Source organism: Nicotiana tabacum, chromosome 18 (assembly GCF_000715075.1).
Source record: "Nicotiana tabacum cultivar K326 chromosome 18, ASM71507v2, whole genome shotgun sequence".
Taxonomy (NCBI): domain Eukaryota; kingdom Viridiplantae; phylum Streptophyta; class Magnoliopsida; order Solanales; family Solanaceae; genus Nicotiana; species Nicotiana tabacum.
The window spans coordinates 114,590,795-114,612,963 of record NC_134097.1 but is presented as its reverse complement, the minus strand read 5'-3'; the positions used below and the strand labels follow the sequence as shown (position 1 = coordinate 114,612,963).

General features: G+C 39.0%; 1 protein-coding gene across 1 annotated transcript; it reads left to right on the top strand.

The window, feature by feature from the left end:
* The first annotated feature begins 11,360 nt into the window (after positions 1-11,360).
* Positions 11,361-15,346, top strand: LOC142172648 (uncharacterized). The gene is made up of 7 exons (XM_075236313.1): positions 11,361-11,559; positions 11,644-12,029; positions 12,083-12,485; positions 12,873-13,385; positions 13,538-13,708; positions 13,857-14,853; positions 15,298-15,346. Exons 1-7 carry the CDS (start codon positions 11,361-11,363, stop codon positions 15,344-15,346), a joined length of 2,718 nt encoding a protein of 905 aa, XP_075092414.1.
* Positions 15,347-22,169: the final 6,823 nt, after the last annotated feature.

Sequence of the window (22,169 nt, the reverse complement as noted above, 5' to 3'; positions counted from 1 at the left end):
CTGATCTAACCCTCGCGATACCGCAACGATGAAAGCGACGCATAGAAGCTAATAACCACCTACCAAATCAATAAATCACGGAGTCTTTCCGTTTGACAAGAACCATTACCTCATTCTGAACTGAATATTGATATTTTCTCTTTACTATACCTTAGATTAATCTGATCGCACTAATTTCTGCTCCAATAACCTTGTCTCACCCAGTACAAGTTGCTCGAGCAATAAGGCACCTCAAATACCATCTAAAGTTGCATATGATGCCATCAATGTGCCCACAATTTATAACTCGAATATGACCCATAAGGAAGAACGAACTCTGGCAAAGAACTACCCAGCCCGCATAACGAATAAAACGGTCAAACAGATGCTATGAACGTATCTCAAAGATGCGAAATAAGGCACACTAAATAATTATAAGGAACCGTACTCAACATATCATTGTGGCAACATGAAACCCCGATCCACACATGATACCATTGCAGCGTACAACCCGATCTAAACGTGATACCCGTTCCGAAAGTTCGTCTACAAATCCGAAGTTGTTTCCTTTTACCTCTCTAATATCGCACTCTAGAACCCCAGTTCTAACATAGAAACACTCTAAGTCCCTTTCATAATCCACTACAAGAACTCAATCCTCAGCCACACAACGGGACCAAAATCCTTAAACACCGCACTTAATTCTTGAACCCAGTAGAATCATTTTTGACAGTCACCCACTCTGACCTGGTTCCAAATATAACTAGACTCTAGTGCTATTGTCATTCCCCAACTTCGGGAGGCGCGACCGGCGCTCAATCGAGTTAACCCAACTGAGCAAGCCTTATCAACCGCTATCTACCCAACTCGATAGGAATAAGGAAGCCATGCTTACCTTTATTTAAACTAGAAAAGATAGTACATTCAACGTCTTAGTTCATTTTATATCACAACATTTAAAACGTGGTTAAACTTCCAAGGTTCCATACAAGTTATAGTGTAGAAGAAAGCAAGAGCACAAGGTTACAACATGGTCCATTGACCTATCCAATACCCATACATAACCTACACAAATGTCTACAGAGCCTCTATGAATACAAAAACGTGATAACAATGTCGGCAACAAGGCCCTGGCTATACCTCAAAAGTGAAAGTCAGAAATAAGAAGATGTACAATGTAACCCCTTGAAGGAGAAAGGGTCTCACCAAGACTTTGATAAGAAGGTACTCCGCAATGCGCTATCGGCACTATCCGCGATGGAGCCACCTACATTCATAAAAAAAATATAGCGCCCTCAGCAAAAGGGACGTTAGTGCCATCGAATAACACTAGTATGTCTAACTAAACACTATTTTACTAGAAAGAACTATCAAGAAGGTACAAGTAAATCACTTGAGTAAATCAAATATGCAATTCATTCAATCCTTCATATAATTTCCAAAACTTAGTTTGGGGCATTTCGTTCATATCTTCATCACTATTCTCAATACCACCGCTATCTTGAGCGGAGTCCGATCACGACCCGACCGGCTAGGTTGCCTCATTGGAGGCATATATCTCAATCATTATTTCATTTCCCTTATCCAGAATTCAATATCAGCACATTACCACCATGTGTGCGGCATGGTTTCCGATCACAACCCGATCGGCTAGGCCGCATTATCTAGGCATTGTTCCTTTCTCATTAGTCATCACATCTGAATCTTTATTTCATATATATATCATATCAATTCCTTGGCACTCAGGGCCACTATTATCACATCGTTTTCCATTTTCAGTATTCATCTTGCAGGTTGTGATCATAGGCATATACAAAAGTAATTCAAGTTGCAGTACAGGTAAGTGGGCACATAGCTAGCATGAATAATTCTCAGTTTCTATCTTGGCTTATAGCTTCAGCATTTCAACACATAATTGTATTCTTCATACTTTTCTAATTATCAATAATGGTACATTACTCACATTGAGGCACATCCTTCACGTATATGTGTAGTTAATTGCAAATCAATTAATGCGCAATAACAATCAATACATTAACCAATTCAAATCTTACCACACTTTCGTAAATGCCAACGGAGCTCAATTTCTAATAAAAGGGGGTTTTAACCATACGTACCTCAAAGAACTTTTCCTTAAGTTACTACAACATTCCGAAATTCTAGCAATTCCCATCTACTTCGAGACATAACAAAATTGAACACAAATTAGGAAGATATTCATAATTCTAGCTCATTTGAGCACTTTATCAAACACCATATGAGCGTTAAATATTTATGGTCCTTTTATAGAGGATTTTATCAACCCACAACCCATACTTGTCCATTTTTAGCTCAACCATGTTCCTACAACTTTTGACAACACGTGCAAACAAGATAAAAACTCCAATACCCACAAACTTTCTTGATAAATACCCGCCTTTAACTAAAATTCGAAATTAAGGGTTAGGGTATAAAATCTTACCTCAAGGATGAACACTTTCCCACTCTAGGGCATTCTCTCTCTCTAAAAGTATCTGATTTTTGCTCAAGAAATGGTCTCTTCCATCTATTTGACGAAATGAGGTCGTTTTATAACAAGAAACCCGATTTTGTATAGCCGCGCCGCGTGGGGTGCCGCGGTTGTGAAAAAAGTGCTCAGAAAACGTTTTTGGATGCTCTCTGTACCTCCCCACAGGCGCCCTGCATGGGGCAACGCATGGGGCGCCGCGGTAGTGTAAAATTCTGTGCTGCTTTTGGTAATTTGGTCATAACTTCTGGTATGAGTGTCCGAATGATGAATAGGTTGTGCATAGCACAAAACCTTATATAAATAGAGATATACTTGTCCAAAGTGAGTTATTGTTCGTATTCATTTACAACTTTAGTCTATTTGGTAATTTTCCAACTTGTCTTAGACTTAGGCTTCTCCTTAGACCCTAAATCAATTATAATAAGACTTATACACTTATTACCATATCCAAATGATATCCATAATATCATTAATCCTCATTTTCACGCAAGATAAAATAATTAGCCTACCTTAGCACCACGAAATCTTAAATTACTAAGCAAAATTTTTTGGGGCTTACATTCTCCCCCGCTTAAGATAATTTGTCCTTGAATGAGGATCAAGGTTCATTCGTTAGCCATCCTTATGTAATTTCTGCTTTTTCACATCATGAAATATATCAACAGCCCCGAATTTGGCTAACTCCTTAAATTTTCAAAAATTTCACCAGAGTTTCCTTTGTAACTAGGACTATCTACCTGTCAGGGGCCCCCAGATACATATCCTAACATCATATACATGTCCCATAGACATAACATAACTTGTACAACACCAACCATGGCCGCATAAGCAATATATATAACCAAAATGGAATAGTTTAACATAGATTAAATCAAAAGATAAGAATTCATAGGAACCAAATGCATGAAATCTATTACATAACTATTCAAACAAATGTGGGTACTTCTTTCTCATTTCTTCCTCGGCTTCCCAAGTGGCTTCCTCAACCTGCTAGTTCCGCCATAGCACTTTTATAGAGGCAATTTCCTTATTTCTCAATTTTTGGACTTGCCTATCAAGAATGGCAACTGGAATTTCTTCATAAGATAGTTCTTCATTAACCTCAATAGCTTCAATTGGTACAATAGCGGATGGATCTCCCACTACCTTTTTCAACATAGACACATGGAAGACCGGATGTACCAACGACATCTCGGGTGGCAGCTCGAACTTGTATGCCACCTGACCAATCCTCTGAATGATTCTGTACGGTCCGACATACCTCGGACTTAATTTCCCTTTCTTCTTGAATCGCATGATGCCCTTCATGTGGTAAACCTTCAAAAATACCCAATCATCTTCTTTGAACTCCAAATCTCTGCGACGAATGTCCGAATAAGACTTTTGGCGACTCTGAGCAGTTTTCAACCTCTCCTTAATAATCTTGACTTTCTCCGTGGCCTGATACACGAGGTCCGGCCCTATCAATTCTTCTTCTCCAACCTCGAACCACCCAATGGGAGACATGCATCTCCTACCATATAGTGCCTCGAATGATGCCATCTGGATACTAGCATGGAAGCTGTTGTTGTAAGCAAATTCTATGAGTGGCAAATGGTCATCCCAACTACCCTTGAAATCAATAGTACAAGTACGCAACATGTCTTCAAGCGTCTGAATAGTCCGCTCTACTTGCCCATCGGTTTGTGAATGAAAAGCTTTGCTAAGGTTTTCCTGCGTACCCAAACCTTGCTAAAATTTCTTCCAAAAGTTGGTCGTGAACTGAGCCCCTCGATCTGAAATTATTGAGATGGAGTGCCATGCAACCTGATTATTTCTTTGATATACAACTGAGCATACTGTTCCGCTGTATCGGTAGATTTACCTGGCAAGAAGTGCGCTGATTTTGTGAGTCGATTAACGATCACCCAAATTGAGTCGAACCTGCACGGAGTGCGCGACAGCCCTACTACAAAATCCATATTTATCATCTCCCATTTCCACATTGGAATTTCTATGCTTTGAGTCAATCCATCGGGCCTTTGATGTTCGGCCTTCACTTGTTGACAATTTGGACATTTTGCTACAAAATCCGCCACATCCCTCTTCATGTTGTTCCACCAATAAATTTCCTTGAGATCATGATACATTTTTGTAAAATCGGGGTGCACCGAATACCTGGATGTGTGAGCTTCGGCCATGATCCTTTCCCGAAGACCGTTGTTATCAGGAACACGTAGGCGGTTTTGGAACCGTAGAGTACCATCATTCATGCCAAAGGAAAAAGCTGTGGTATTGTGTTTGTGAATCCCTTCTTTCAATTGTGCTAACAATGGATCATTAAATTGCTTTTCCTTCACCTCCGCTACAAGCGATGATTCGGCCCTATTCTGTATTATTACCCCTCCTTCACTAGAGTCTACAAGGCGAACTCTTAAACTAGCCAACTGGTAAACCTCCCTGGCTAACGGCCTCTGATATTCCCCCAAATGAGCCAAACTCCCCATAGATTTTCGACTAAGTGCATCTGCCACGACATTACCCTTTCCCGGGTGATAGAGAATGTCGATGTTATAGTCCTTGTGTAACCCGAGCCATCCTCTCTGTCTTAGATTCAACTCCTTTTGTTTTAAAAAAATATATATTGAAGGCTCTTGTAGTTCATAAATACATCAATGTGGACCCCATACACATAATGTCGCCGAATCTTTATACAAAACTACCACCGCAAGTTCTAAGTCATGTGTCGAATAGTTCCTTTCATGATTCTTGGGTTTCCTTGAAGCATAAGCGATCACCTGGCCATGTTACATCAATAGTGGACCATCTATGTCACATTTCTTTTACATATGACCTCCTAGGATTTGAGTTCTTCAATAATTTTCTTGATATGGTTACAATCTTATGTGAGTACTTGCAACTTGCTCTTCCAAATTCTCAACAAAGACATTACTGGATGAGTTTTCTTATAGAACCCTCCATTTCAAAGGAATACATCTTCTAGCCTGTGCACACACCTTAATATCATCAACATGCATGACATTACATCAAATGTAATGTAGCATTATGCTCAGACCTTTCCTTGTCAACCTCTTCCCTCTTTGTGTGCCTTATAGGATTTAAGAAACTACTCCACTTCCTTTGTGAACATTCTCATGATCCCTCCATACTGTTAAACAGATCCTAAAACATGTATCAACAACCTTAGTACACATTCAACTCAGAAAGAGCACTGGCCCGAATAATAACTTGAAATCTTCCTAAATTCTTCAACAAAAACTTCTTGTTTTCCTTCTAGGTGTAAGAATTACTCCATCCTCAATAAGTAATTCACCTTAATCCGAATATTGTAACTACCAATAGTGTTTGTTGGTATTGTGGCTTAAGAGCTATCATGTTAAACATGTTTGATTCGTAACAAGTGTTCATCCTCTCTCACTACATTTCAAACATTTCCCTTTGTTCTTTGGGTAGATTGTGTTGTTTTGCCTTTTTTATTCTCCCTTTCGGTCTAGCCAATACATTAGTACTATCTTTTCTTTGTGATTGGGACATTCATTCCCATTCCATTTTGCTATAATACATAATAGATAGCCTTATTGTGCCACGCACTTGTCTGCACCCCATGGACTCATGGTATCATTGTGTCTGGTTTGTTGAGTTTATCACGCCACTATTTCACCACCAGTAGTCTCACTTTCCATTGTAATATGTAGACATGAACTCCCTTTAAATATTTTAGTTGATATTCAGTATTACCTAAGTCGGTAACATTACAGTTAGTCCTTTATACCTTCTATTAACACTTGTGCTCCAGGCGAGTCCACCATTCTGATATGAACTATTTTGCGATAACCATGGACATCTCAATTTATAGATTTTCTTCTTATTTCTTCTCGCCTCATTATTCCTAGCTAGTGAATAGCCACGCACTCTTACACATGTTACGTGGTCTTTTTCCTTAATGTTTCTTAACCCGCTCACCTCTTAACTCTTGTTAGGATATTCATGGGAAAGTGTGTTCATCGTTATATCACTTAACACTTCTTTGCTTGTAAGATTCTTTAGAGGCTCTCCATCAAGCCCAAATACCCTCTTGGGTTATTATAGCATCACATTTATTTCTCCCACTCGTTTTGCCTTTCTTAACGCCTTGGTACTTTGGTTAAATCACAGATCTATGATTAACCCATTCTAAAAACTCGCAACCTTCCATATTTGGCCTACAGTACTTCCTTAGGATCCATTGTTCCTAACCCTCTAACAAGTATAAAATCCCTTTACAAACATAGTCTTAATTCAAACATCATAGCTACATGGTCTTACTCTTGTTTCATTGTATTTAAGTGGCCTTACTATGGCCCTTCCTCCCCCACTTAGGGCGAATGCCCTGGATTTTGACACAAACCTTGAATTTAGCAACTTCATGTACATATGTTTTATATCTCTATCCCTTACATATATGTTTGACTATTATGGAGATTGAAGTCAACATTGTATTAACCTCATAAGTTCTCTACTCTTATTCAGCCACACGGACTTGGAATTCCAATTCCTCATGTCAATATCCTTTAGGAGTGTAACACAACTTCATACACTTATGGAATTCTTATAACATTCATAGCATAAGGGTCTTCTCATTATGTGTTTAATTGACTCTCATTTCATGACATCTTGTCTCCCGTGAGAGACCTACATGTTTGTCATTACTCTCATGGTCATGCCTTACATATATCACATGCTTATATAAAAAAAATTTCTTTTACACCTTAGGATCATATACATGCTTCCCACACTATCAACAGGTGCCATATAAGCTCGCGTATCATTTATCAAGTCAGTGTCTCTTTGGAGGTGGGTGATCAATTTAAACACTTTTCTCATATAAAGTATGCTTTTGGTACTATGTACGTATCTCATATATTCGTACAATTTGTTCAACATGATACACGTGCCATCTCATTAATATTCAGGCCTTTCCCATTGGTCATTCCATATGACAACATTACTTGAAATAGACGAAAGAGTGTTTAAACTTATCTCGAATGTCAACGCACGAGTTACAAGACAATCTTATAGTCAAGCTTTATCTCATGATCTGGCGTGTTGAAGAAGGGTAACATTCCTAAATGTCCATGTAGCCTCCAAATTATAGATGTGGCCGACAACACACCGATAAGAAGGACTCTACTAGACACGGCTCCGAGACATCCTAGGACACTTTAAAACCTTAGGCTCTGATACCAAGTTTGTCACGCCCCAACTTCGGGAGGCGCGACCGGCACTCAATCGAGTGAACCCAACTGAGCAAGCCTTATCAACCGCTATCTACCCAACTCGATAGGAATAAGGAAGCCATGCTTACCTTTATTTAAACTAGAAAAGATAGTACATTCAACATCTTAGTTCATTTTATATCACAACATTTAAAACGTGGTTAAACTTCCAAGGTTCCATACAAGTTATAGTGTAGAAGAAAGCAAGAGTACAAGGTTACAACATGGTCCATTGACCTATCCAATACCCATACATAACCCACACAAACGTCTACGGAGCCTCTAAGAATACAAAAGATGTGATAACAATGCCGGCAACAAGGCCCCAGCTATACCTCAAAAGTGAAAGCCCAAAATAAGAAGATGTACAATGTAACACCTTGAAGGAGAAAGGGGCTCACCAAGACTTTGAGAAGAAGGTACTCCGCTATGCGCGATCGGCAATATCAGCAATGGAGCCTCCTACATTCATAAAAAAAATATAGCGCCCCCGGCAAAAGGGACGTTAGTAAAAAAAAATCTCTGCCTTCTCTCTAGGAAGATAAGGAATAGTAATTTCGTCATCATTTTCCGGTCATAACTCCGGCATCCGGTGGTGGAACTAACCAAACTTGGTGTCGAAAGATACATAATTTCCTTACCAATAATACCCAATTGGTTTCAACTTCAGATCTATAGTCAATTTTTGTAGATCTTAATTTCATTTTTACGAGTTACTGTAGCAGACAGTGTTCTTCATTCAATTTCAGCGATTCAGCTAATTCCAGCGCTACTTTTCAGCACAACAGCTTGTTCTGATAATGTGAAAGTGTTCTCTTCTCTTCTAAGATTGGTTTGAATTCTAAGCTTCATTTTAAATCAAAATTACTGTTTTTTACAATTTGGACTGTGAAATTGGATTCACAGCCATAAGCAGTAAGTAATGTGAAGCTAATTCGAATTACAGTAGCGTCGTTTTCTTGCAAAGCTGCTGCACATTTCTCATGTAATTAAAGTGCTAAAGAATTACAACTGTAATGAACACACAGGCAGGTGGCCAGCCACCTTTTGTGGCTGCGCTGCCTACCCAACCTCCTCCAAACATTGCACAAACATCAGGGAACACAAATAACAACAAACAACCAATGGATTACTCCAAAATTCTGAAACCTTGCACTTTAAATGCTGCAATGCATGAGCAACAGGAAGTTGAGCCTATTCCCATTCGTCCACCTACAATATTGAATGGAGAGCATGTTATTCCGTTCACAGAAGCAGGAGTAGAAAGGATAGATATCATCGAAGGATTACAATATGTAATAGTTGGTAAATGTTCTTATGGCAGCCCAGAAATTCAACAATTGCGTAAGTTAAAACCAATTCAATGCGGATTAAAGGTGAGTGTAACATTGGATTTCTAAGGGATAGGCACATTTTGATTAGAATGACGTTAAGGCAGGACTATCTTCATTTCTCATCAAAAACGCATTATATAAAGGACAGGGAGGGCTATTAATATCAGCTTAGGCCATTGATTTACGACTCAAAGTTTAGAGCAGATGAAGAAACACCCAAGGCAATGGCTTGGATTTCATTCCCAGGTCTATTGCCAACTTTCTTTATGAAGGAATGTCTATTTTCTCTAGCTACAGCAGTAGGTAAACCTATGCATCTAGACATGGAAACAATTAATAAAACTAGACCTAGTTGTGCTAGGGTGAAGGTACTAGTTGATCTACTTGCATATTTGCTTAAAAAGGTGAGGATGGACATATTCAATGAAGCTAATGGAACAACAAGAACTGAATGGGTGAGAATTCAATATGACATGCTGCCTAAATATTGCAGACATTGTAAACTTCAAGGGCATGATCAATTTGAATGTTGGAGGATACACCCTGAACTATATGTGGAGAAGGAGAATGCTAACCAAGCAGATACAGCTAAGAAGCAGGACATAGGGAACTCACAGCCTATAATGATTTTATCTAGTGGAAAGGTCGTGGGTAATGTGGATGTTACAGTAAAAGAGCAATGGAAGGAAGTGAAGGACAACAGAGTTAGAAATGTAGTAAATAAAAATACTAGTCTTAATAATAATGGAATGGAGATGGCACCAGCTAAGCAGCTTGAAAACAATAAGAACAAGGAGGGTACAAGCACTGTAGATAGAAAGGAGAAGCACAAAGCAACAGTGGTAAGGAATTGGTGGCAGTAGACAATGAACATAATGATCATGTTCAAGTAGCTAACAAGTTTGCAATATTACAAGGGATGGATGAAGAGGAAGAACCTGTTAATCAATTGTCAATGGTGGCAGCTAATGCAGCAACAAACAGTCCAGCATTTCATAACCAAGCATCTACAAAGCAAAAACCAAAACATATGGTCAATAATGAGGGAAAGCTAAATCCAGCAGCACAAGCTTTTCATCTTAACTCATCGGGGATTGGTTCGACTAATGGTCTAGTCAATGGAAAGGAGGCATCAAAAGCAATAAATGATACTACACAATAGGTAGAAAGAAGTTTCAAGGATAAAACAGGAGATGGAATAGTGAAGATCAATACATCATGCCAGGAAATCCCATCACAAGATACATTAGTGAACAAGGAACTTAATAAAACTCCAAATTCTCAAGCAGAAGGGTCAAAATCGTCTACATTTAAAGAAAGAGTGCAAGGCTGTGGAGGCAGTCTATCTGATGCACAAAGGGAATACGATTTAGAGGAGAACGAAGTACCACTAGGAGAACAAGCTAATGAGGAACCAAATGAGAAGGACAAAGAAGAAGATGAGCAAAGTGTAAATGGAGAGCTCTATGCCAATGACAACAATACAACTGGTAATGTTTTAATAATGGGAGGATCAGAAATTGTTGAGCACAACAATAATTATCAGATAGCAGAAGTCACAGAAATTAGAAACTATGAAGGAAGAGGCCCAGAGGTAAGTGATCCTGGAGGAACAGAAGACGATAAACTTCAGAAGTCAGAAGAAGACCCACAAGGACACAACACAACAGAGAAGGAGAAACAGCCAAAACAAAAAACAGAAATAGTAAATGTTACTGTTACATTGGAGAAAAAGCAGTTGCAGCTGTTAAAACGAGGAGAAGAGAAGGCCTTGGTCTCTAAAAAGAATGCATTTGGAGTTACATCAGGAGGGAAGGAAGACAATGAAGAAGGAGAAGAACCTGGTAGATCAGGATACGACATGGATCACAAATCAACTACCCAACACCTTATGAATGCTGCAAGGCAAGGTGACTTATCACCTACGCAAGTGGAAAAGGCAAAATCAACAGCAAAAGGTAAGAAGAAGCAACAAAAAGATAATTTTGCAGACCCAAAACCTGGGGTGCACACAAAGAGAACGCTAACTAAATTAAACAATCAGTGATGAATGCTCTCATTTGGAATATAAGGTCAGTCAACACACAACAGGCCTTTGAAAGGTTGACAAAAATGCACAAGAAAAATCACTATGAATTTGTAGGATTAATGGAGACAAAGCAACAAGCAAAAAAACTGGAAAGGTACAGAAACAAGATAGGCCTTGCACAAGCAATTTCAAATGGTTCCAACAAGATCTAGGCTTTCAAAGATGAGGTATTTGAGGTAACTGTTATGTACAATATGGTCCAACAATTAACACTACGATTGTTTCATACTGAATCGCATGTGGAGTTTGTCCTAACATTGATATATGCTAAATGTGATGCAATTGAGAGGATAGAATTATGGGATTCATTATATGCAATGGCAAGGGATATGGATGCACCATGGCTTGTAGGAGGAGATTTCAATGTAATATGGGACGAAGAAGAGAAGTTTGGTGGGTTACCTGTGTCATTGAATGAAATTGATGATTTTCGACACTGCGTCAACACTTGAAATCTCTTCGACCTTGGATTTAAAGGTAGCATATTTACATGGTGGAATGGGAGAGCAGAGGAAGACTGCATATTCAAAAGGCTAGATAGATGCTTGGCCAATCTTCAGTTCCAACAAACATTTCCAGGAATAGAGGTGCAACATTTGTCAAAGACTGGTTCCGATCATAGTCCAATGTATCTGAAGTGTGATATTGAAACTCCACCAATAAAAAAGCCTTTTAAGTTCTTGAATTTTTGGGTAGAACATGCAACTTTTAAAGATGTGGTGAAAGAGAATTGGACAGCTGATTTCAGTGCAAATCCTTATATTTTTTTCAATCACAAGTTAAAAAAATTAAAGAAGGCCTTTTCATTGTGGAGTAAGGCTACATTTGGAGATATTTTCCAAAAGATAGCAAGCATGGAGGAGGTAGTGATGGTTCATGAAGCAGAATTTGAAGCAAATCCTACAGGGATGAACAGGGAAAGGCTACAAAAGGTTCAGGCAGAATTGATCAAATGTCTTGCACTAGAGGAGAAATATTGGCAACAAAAGGCAGGCATGACTTGGTTCAAGGAAGGGATAGGAACACTAAGTTCTTCCACGCACAAGTGAGAGGTAGGAGGAAAAGACTTCAGCTTAACAGAATTCAAAATAGTGGAGGAACCTGGATTGGAGAAGAACAAGAAATTACAGAAGAGGCTATCAAATTCTACGAGGAACAGTTCACAGAAGCAACTACTCCTTCATCATTTGATATCGTAGAGAATGTTCCTAATCTGATTAACACTAAGCAGAATGCAAAATTGATTAAGCAACCAACAAAAGAGGAGGTTAAAGTGGCAGTACTCGGACTTAATGGTGATAGTGCTGGGGGGCCATATGGTATGACAGGCAAATTATATCATTCTTGTTGGGACATAATAGGGGATGCCCTGTACGACATGGTGAGGGATTTTTTCAATGGTCATGAGCTACCCAAGTGAAATAAGGTTATATCGAGGGTGGTACATGAAAGGCTAGTGAAATTTCTCCCAAGTCTGATATCGGAGGAACAACCATGTTTTGTTAAGGGCAGAAATATTGTAGAAAACATCCTTCTAACTCAGGAGATAGTGACTGACATTAGGCTTAGAACTAAGGCTGGACCTAATGTCATCCTGAAGCTAGATATGACCAAAGCTTATGATAGATTATCTTGGCTATTCCTAACCAAGTACTGAGAAAGATGGGATTCATATAAAAGGTTGATAGGTATTGTCTTTGGATTAGTTTCAAACAATTGGTATTCTATTCTAATCAATGGTCAAGCTCATGGGTTCTTTAAGTTCTCAAGAGGAGTAAAACAAGGTGATCCTGTATCTCCAACTTTGTTTATCTTGGCAGCAGAAACATTATCTAGGGGTCTCAATGCACTACATACTAACCTGTATTTTTATGGATTTGGGATGCCAAAGTGGAGTCCAAAGATCAATCATTTGGCGTATGCAGATGACATGATTATTTTCTCATCCTCAGATGAAACATCTCTGATGCTGATTATGCAAGTGCTGAATGCATATGAAGCTGCATCTGGGCAGCTTGTTAACAAGACCAAATCAACTATGTACCTGCATCATTTAACAGACATGGAAGTGGTCAGCAAGGTGGAAAGGATCACAGGCATTCATAGGAATGATTTTCCTATCATATATCTTGGTTGTCCTATATTTTATGCAAGGAGAAAGCTGGAATACTATCAGCCCCTAATTACTAAGGCAATGGACAAACTGCAATCATGGCAGGGTAAATTATTATCAGTAGGGGCAGGGCAGTTCTCATATCCCATGTACTGCAAAGCATGTCTATGCATCTATTATCAGTTGTAAACCCTCCAAATTATGTGATAAATAGGTTGCACAAATTGTTTGCTCAGTTTTTCTGGAGCAACTCTGTAGGAGGAACTAGTAGGCATTGGGCTTCATGGAATACCTTATGCATGCCAGTTGAGGAAGGAGGAATAAGTTTCAGGTCATTGCATGATGTAGCAAAGGCATTATTCAACAAGTTGTGGTGGAATTTCAGAACAAAACCAAGCCTATGGAGCTCTTTCGTATGTCAGAAATACTGTAAAAAAATTGAATTCTATAATTGTTCCATGGAAAAGGGGGTCTCACATTTGGAGAAAAATGTTGGAATGCAGAGATCTGATTGAACATCAAATCTTTTGGCAAACAAAAAGGGGATCCTCACTATTTTGGTTTGAAAACTGGACAGGTCTTGGGGCACTATATTTTTTAGTTCCTCAGGACTTTGGCATTGATGAAACTGTACATAATGTACATGATGTTACCTTAGATGGTGAGTGGGATGTGGATAGGCTATTTGAAATGCTTCCTAAAGACTTAGCAGTACACATTCTGGAGAAAATAAAACCACCTTCACCTCAGCAGGTTCTTGACATGCCTTGTTGGATGCTGGAAACAAGAGGACATTTCAGTGTTAAGTCAGCATGGGATTATACGAGAAGAAGAGACGAACCAAGAACAACTTATAGGATGATTTGGGTAAAGGGACTGCCTTTTAAAATAGCATTTTTCATGTGGAAAGTGTGGAAAGCAAAGCTACCTTTATATGATTTCTTGAAAAGGGTAGGCTACTACATGCCATCAAAATGTTGGTGTTGTGTACAGCCTGGCGAGGAATCTCTTCAGCACTTGTTTTTTAGATCAAAAACTGCAAGGACATTTTGGAAGTATTTTCTATCGACGGCAGGAATAGCTGTGGAGGGATTAACATTGCACCAAGCAATCACAAAATGTTGGACTGCAAATGTGTACTTAAGGCTCAAACCAGTAATGCAAGCACTCCCCTCATGTGTAGTCTGGGAACTCTGGAAAAGAAGAAATAGTATGAAGTATGGTGATGCTGTGACAACTAGCAGGGTGATTTATCAAGTTTCATCAAATCTCCAGGCATTGATGAAAGTGAGAAAGCCTGGGATGGACATGGTACCTCACAAATGGCAAGATCTATTAGCTATGATGGAAAATTTCACTCCTAAACTTAAGGTTACCAAAGTCATGTGGGAATTTCCAAGTGCAGGATGGCTAAAAGTTAATACGGATGGTGCATCGAGGGGAAATCCAGGCAGAAGCTCAATAGGTTTTTGTATAAGAAATGAAAATGGTGACATAGTCAAGTCAGTAGGGAAGGAGATTGAGGAGACAACAAACATAGTAGCTGAAGCGAAGGCCATGGTAGAAGCACTAAGGTTCTGCAGATTTCATCAATACTCTCATGTATGGCTTCAAACTGACTCAATGTTATTAAAAAGATAATGGATGGGATTTGGAAACCACCATGGATCATATCTGAGCAGGTAGAGGAAATGATGCAACTAATGAATGGGGGCAATTACACAGTTACTCATATTCATAGGGAGGGCAACAAGCTGGCAGATCACTTGGCTAGTTATGCTTTAGATCATGGAGAAATAGAATGCCAACAATTCTGGCATCTAGATGCACAGGGAAGGAGGTTAGTTAATGAAGATAAGCTGCAATGTCCAAGTCTAAGGGTGAAGGTGGACAGGAGATAAGAAGCAAAGAGAAAAGGAAGAGCAGGAGCCATGTCAACTTAATCGACCAATATATTCAAATCCTAAGGGAGGAGGATATAATGGTTGGTATTTCTAACTATCTTTTCTCTCGTGCAGGTGCCATTACGAGTATATTATCCTATGCTTTCAGAAAGCCAAGAATTAAAACGCATATATGGGCAATGACTTGGGAATGTCTTGTTTTCCATCAATACAAAAGGAACGACAAAGGCAGGCATGCCTGGAACAAATGCATGGGATCAAGGAGTCATCGTTAGAAGCAAAATTCGAGCTTTTTTGTAAGCACGCGTCTAGCAGCTTGAGAGAATATGAAGGCATGCGCATTGGGATAACAAAACTGGATGTAATCAGAGACATGGAATACACGCATGCTTCTAGCATTACTATATGAATGAATGCTTCAAGATGTTTGGGTCCTGGAGACTACTCGGTCGACGAGCTACAATAGTTGGGAGGACAGTTTAAATTCCAACAGGGATGCACGCATGTTTTCAAAAGGATTTGCACGCTGGCATACACATCGGAAAGAAGGCATGCGCATGGGGATTCGACAACAAAAAAATGGGACATGCAATTGCTTGCTGGCAGTGTAACGAAAGATGGACAATGAATTGTTCACGCTACCTACAAGCACTAAGATATGGGGACAGAGGAATCGTGCCACGCCTGGTAAACAAAGGCTTTCCAATGTAACGTTTAACAAGAATAATGCTTAAAAAGAGTCATCGATGCAAACGAAAAGCTTAGAAGCGTGGCTGCAATTTACAAGAACAAAGCTGGAAAGTGTAGGCATGCACGCATGGATTAGTAACTTTGGGTGTTGTGCGAGCACACCTAATTCGAGCTGCTGGCAGTGTGTATTCATGTTTATGCACAACACTTTTCTCCAGGATACAATTCACGCTTGTAGTTCATTATTTTGGAAATGCAATGGAAAAGTTTGCAGCACATGGAAAGGACATCAAGACATTAGCATGATGCTGGTTATTTTTGGAAATACAAACTCATGTATCAAAAGGAGCAAAAGCATGTGAAGCATGGGTTCAAATACCAAACAATGAAGTTGATAATGCAGACAAGCACATTGTAGGCATGTGCATTACTTTGGGTGCAAATGCCAAGGACCTTGGCCCCCTCAATAGTGTGGGAATCTCAAGGGGACATCTAGAACTGGGACGCTTTGGACTGGAGATACAACGTCGACATGGGCTCACTTGGGCTGTTTTGACAACTACAAAGTTTTAGTAGGCATAATGTGATATCAGTTTGAGTATTATGCTCAATTTTGATAATACGTTACATTAGAGTGCAAAGTCTATTTCCTTTCATTGAAGGAAGACAATGACAATTTCCTAATTATTGTATTTTCTTTTCTACTTTTTCATAAAAAAATGTAGTACCCCCGACAAAAGGGACGTTAGTGCCATCGAATAACACTAGTATGTATAACTAAACACCATTTTACTAGAAAGAACTATCAAGCAAGTACAAGTAAATCACATGAGTAAATCAAATATGCAATTCATTCAATCCTTCATATAATTTCCAAAACTTAGTTTGGGGCATTTCTTTCATATCTTCATCACTGTTCTCAATACCACCGCTATCTTGAGCGGAGTCCGATCACGACCCGACCGGCTAGGTTGCCTCATTGGAGGCATATATCTCAATCACTATTTCATTTCCCTTATCCGGAATTCAATATCAACACATTACCACCATGTGTACGGCATGGAGTCCGATCACGACCCAATCGGCTAGGCCGTCTCATTCGAGACATCATCCTTTTATACCAATCATCTCTTTTCATACTTCTTTCACATATTTTCATGTCATTGGCACTAGTGGCCACAATTATATCAATTCCTTGGCTCTCAGGGCCACCATTATCACATCGTTTTCTATTTTTAGTATTCATCTTGCAGGTTGTGATCATAGGCATATACAAAAGTAATTCAAGTTGCAGTACAGGTAAGTGGGCACATAGCTAGCATGAATAATTCTCAGTTTCTATCTTGGCTTATAGCCTAAGCATTTCAACATAATTGTATTCTTCATACTTCTCTAATTATCAAGAATGGTACATTACTCACATTGAGGCACATCCTTCACGTATATGTGTAGTTAATTGCAAATCAATTAATGCGCAATAACAATCAATACATTAACCAATTCAAATCTTACCACACTTTCATAAATGCCAACGGAGCTCAATTTCTAATAAAAGGGGGTTTTAGCCATACATACCTCAAAGAGCTTTTCCTTAAGTTACTACAACATTCCGAAATTCTAGCAATGCCCATCTACTTCGAGACATAACAAAATTGAACACAAATTAGGAAGATATTCATAATTCTAGCTCATTTGAGCACTTTATCAAATACCATATGAGTGTTAAATCTTTATGGTCCTTTTATAGAGGATTTCATCAACCCACAACCCATACTTTTCCATTTTTAGCTCAACCATGTTCCTAAACCTTTTGAAAACACATGCAAATAAGATAAAAACTCCAATACCCACAAACTTTCTTGATAAATACCCGTATTTAGCTAAATTTCGAGATTAAGGGTTAGGGTATAGAATCTTACCTCAAGGATGAAGACCTAGTGTGGTTTTCCTTGTTAATCCTTCAAGATTTGAGCAAGAGTTGTAGAAGAATTGATTAGGAAAACTTTCCCACTCTAGGGCATTCTCTCTCTCTAAAAGTATCTGATTTTTGCTCAAGAAATGGTCCCTTCCATCTATTTGATGAAATAAGGTCGTTTTATAACAAAAAACCCGATTTTGTATAGACACGCCACGTGGGGCACCGCATGGGGTGCCGCGGTTGTGAGAAAGTGCTCAGAAAACGTTTTTGGATGCTCTCTGTATCTCCCCACAGGCACCCCGCATGGGCACCGCATGGGGCGTCGCGGTAGTGTAAAAGTTTGCGCTGCTTTTGGTAATTTGGTCATAACTTCTGGTATGAGTGTCCGAATGACGAATGGTTTGAAGCATTTGAAACTAGACTCAAAGAGATTTAATTAGATAGGTTGTGCATTGCACAAAACCTTATATAAATAGAGGTATATTTGTCCAAAGTGAGGTCTTGTGCGTACTCATTTACAACTTTTGTCTATTTGGTAATTTTCCAACTTGTCTTAGACTTAGGCTTCTCTTTAGACTCTAAATCAATTATAATAAGACTTATACACTTATTACCATATCCAAATGATATCCATAATATAATTAATCCTCATTTGCACGCAAGATAAAATAATTAGCCTACCTTGACACCACGAAATCTTAAATTACTAAGCAAAATTTTCTGGGACTTTACAGCTATGCTAGCACATGAACACTCCCAAATAAGTAACCAAATAAATTCTTTTTCTTGTACATCACATACACAAAAAGCATAAACTCTGAGTCATCCCAACATCTACACACGAACCGATAAGATGAAATGTAGCACACGTACATCAAATTCCTTGCCCCAAATACCTTTGATGTTCTCTTTTCTTAACCATAACTGATCTACTAATGTATCGATAACCCCATACGGCCAAGTCACACAGCCATGTGACCCTATCGTAGATAGTGGACTCACCCACTTAGCTTTAAGCTACAATCACACAAATATATAACCCACAATAACTCCCCATCCTCAGTTACAATTATCTCGCACCATTACCTACCAAATTTCTTGCAATCTCTCATTAAACTTTTCATAAAACATTCTGAATTATTAGCCACAATCGCATATTCGACCTTTTGATAGTTGTACCATCTTCTTCAAGATATCTAAGCACACATCGCAGTATATGCTGCACGCTGGGTAGAAAGTAGAACTCTTCATAGGAACTTCATCAACAATCACGCAACTGCTAGCCTGTCTACGGGAGATAGCCCACCTGTGTAATTCCTTATCAACATCTTCCAATAACATTACCCTGGTTACAACTACCACGAAATCAATAACACTCCTAAGCTCATGCTCGTCCCCCAGCTGTAAGAGTCTGTTCATTCCCCATTTGCATCAACTGAAGGTCCAACTATACGTTTCAAAACTCGAAATCATGTTGCATCCCAAAATGATAATCAAGCTTTCACCCCGCTCTCCATTCCAAACAAACTCCTTTCCATCATATTTAAACTCCCTCAGTACAGTAGCCACCATCCCAAATGAAATTCATAGACTTAGTCATTGTCCACCATCATCCCCAAATCACTCTAAACTTTCTCAAAGCATGTGGCTATCCTACCATAGAATCCTTATGTTACCCTGACACTCCTACCATGTTCTTCCTTCTCCTTCACTGCCAAAATACTGCCTCAAATCATAATCCATCTTTGCAGCACCCAAACAGATAAATTGCCACTAACTTTGAGTCCCCATAAAGTTCATCTTTCTCAAGCTATCAATATTAAAAACACCGATTTGACTCTGAATCCACCATACACCGCCATCTCTGATAACCGCTGCTTAGGCACCAGTCCATAACACCCTGCCCCGGATGCAAATCAAAGGAGACCATCACACTAATGAGCCTTAATGCATTCCAACAAGGATGACGACACTACATCACAAATGAGAATTCCATCACGTTCGAAAATATCAAGCCTCGTTACTCCGTCAACCAAGGCCTGAACATCCATCGTTCAATTACCTTTCATCTGCTAGAATTAAATGTCGAACCTCTAAACCATGAACTGTAATGACCCAACTGGTCGTTTTGAGAAATTGCATCTAGTTCGGCAGTTTGAGGTCTCGAAAAGCTTCATATTAGGTTTATCGACTTACGTGCATGGTTGGAATCTATTTCTGAATGAATCGGAGTCAAATTGGAAGAAGGAATCTAGTTTTGGAAGCTTAAGCAGTGAGATTTTGACCGGAATTTGACTTTTGAGTAAACGGCTTCAAAATAGGTTTTAGATGATGTCATCAGCTTTGCATGGTGATTTTGCATTAGGTGTTGATGACGTCCAAATCCACTACTAAAAAGTAAATGGACACGGTCGCATGCAATATAATTTACCCAACTATGAGTCGGGGTCGAATCCCATAGAGAATAATATGTAGGCGATTAGGAATATAAGAGAATTATCACTTGTTATGCAATGCCAAACTCTAAGAATAGATTTGAGAAAAGATTTATACCTAAATGTGGAAATGTAAACTAACCTAGAAAGCAAGTAAAATGATCAATGACTACAAGTATGGATGCATCGGGAATTACACTCAAGTAACGATCCAATGTATTTCACGATTTTACAAATATGAGCGAGTTTATGTTAATTAGCCACGGATAATAATTCTTAATTAGCTTCTTCCGAAGACTAACAAGACTTCCTAATTGAATTATCCCTAAAACAATTAAGAGATTAAGCACACCCGGAATGGCTACAAGTAGTTCAATCCTATCCCTAGGTAGAATCTATAAAATGAGGGTTAAAACCTCAAGTTCTTGTTAATTAATCTTTCCCAACTCCAAATTATCTTTTCCAAAATTAATTTGGAATTAATGGGTGAGTCCTATGGTTAGCTAATCCCTTTGAAAACATTAAAGAACAAGAATAATTAAAGAAATAATAACTCACTTCATAAAAAGATAAAAATCATTAAATACATAAGCACAACAAGGTATTTAATCCACACTTTAAACATGAATATTTCCAGAAACAAGATTCAAGTGTTGGATAAAATACTACACACTTAAATATTTAATACAAAGCAAGGAAACGAAGAAATAAACATAAATGGGTAAGAAATCCTTAACCACAAGCTTGAAATCTTCAAAACCCAAGTGTGTGTGCAAACCCTAGCTTCAAGACTTGTTCTTCTCTAGTTTATGGAACTGAAAATAAGCCAAAGATCTCGAAAATATCTACTTGGACGAATAAAAATATGGTTTAGGTCAAGAAAATGTGAAATGCCTGAATTGCCAAAGTTTGATGCCCATTTACTGCACCTGCGGAAGAATCCTCGCAGGTGCATCTCCACAAATGCGGAGGTTCCATCGCAGAAGCAAAATACCACTAAAAATCTGTAACCACAGATGCAGTTCACCTGGTGCAGATGTGCCACCGCAGATGCGGTAATATAACCGCAGATGCGGTTTCTTGCAGCTTAGCCAATTCTGTAGAACTGGCCTTTTCACGCAAAAGCAGGGTCGCTTATGCGACCAACATCCCGCAGATGCGGAATCACTAGGGTTTTTTTGCATGTTTTCACCCTTTGTCGCTCAATTCCACTCTAATATTCAAATCACTTCATGGCATCATTTACCTGAAAATCTAACAATACACACCATAAACGACCTCATACTATAGTTAAAGGACATAAAAGCTAAAGAAAAGAAACTAGAATGAGTGGTAAAATCACCACTCATCAGGCGTGCATTCGGATTTGGATTTGGAGGCCCGTCAGGTAATTTGGGGCATTTTGGTAAAAGTTGGAAAAGTTAAAGTTTGGAAAATGGAGAGGTTTGACCCATAGTTGGTTTTTGTGTTATCGAGGTCGGAATGCAATTCCAAAAGTTGGAACAACTCTGTTATGTTGTTTGGGACTTGCCTGCAAAATTTGGTGTTGTTTGGAGTTGATTTGATATGGTTCGGACGCTTGGTTGCGATTCTAGAGGTTCTTGAAGTTTATAGTGATTTTCATACATTTTGGCATCCGATTCGTGGTTCTAGAGGTTTATTTTTGTGTTCCGATCGTACGAGCGAGTTCGTGTTATGTGTTCAGGCCTATGGGAGTGTTTTGTTTGGAGCCTTGGGGGCTCGGGTGAGTTTTGGATTAGCTTCAGATTGTTTTGTTAAACTTATATGTGCTGGTTCTGGTTTTCTCGCATTTGTGAGGTTTGGGTCGCAATTATGACTACCGTAATTATGTGGTAGACATCACAATTGCGAACCTAGGCTTCTAGGGACTGGGTCACATTTGCAAAGAAAATCCCGCATTTGTGAAGCCCTCAGAGTTCACA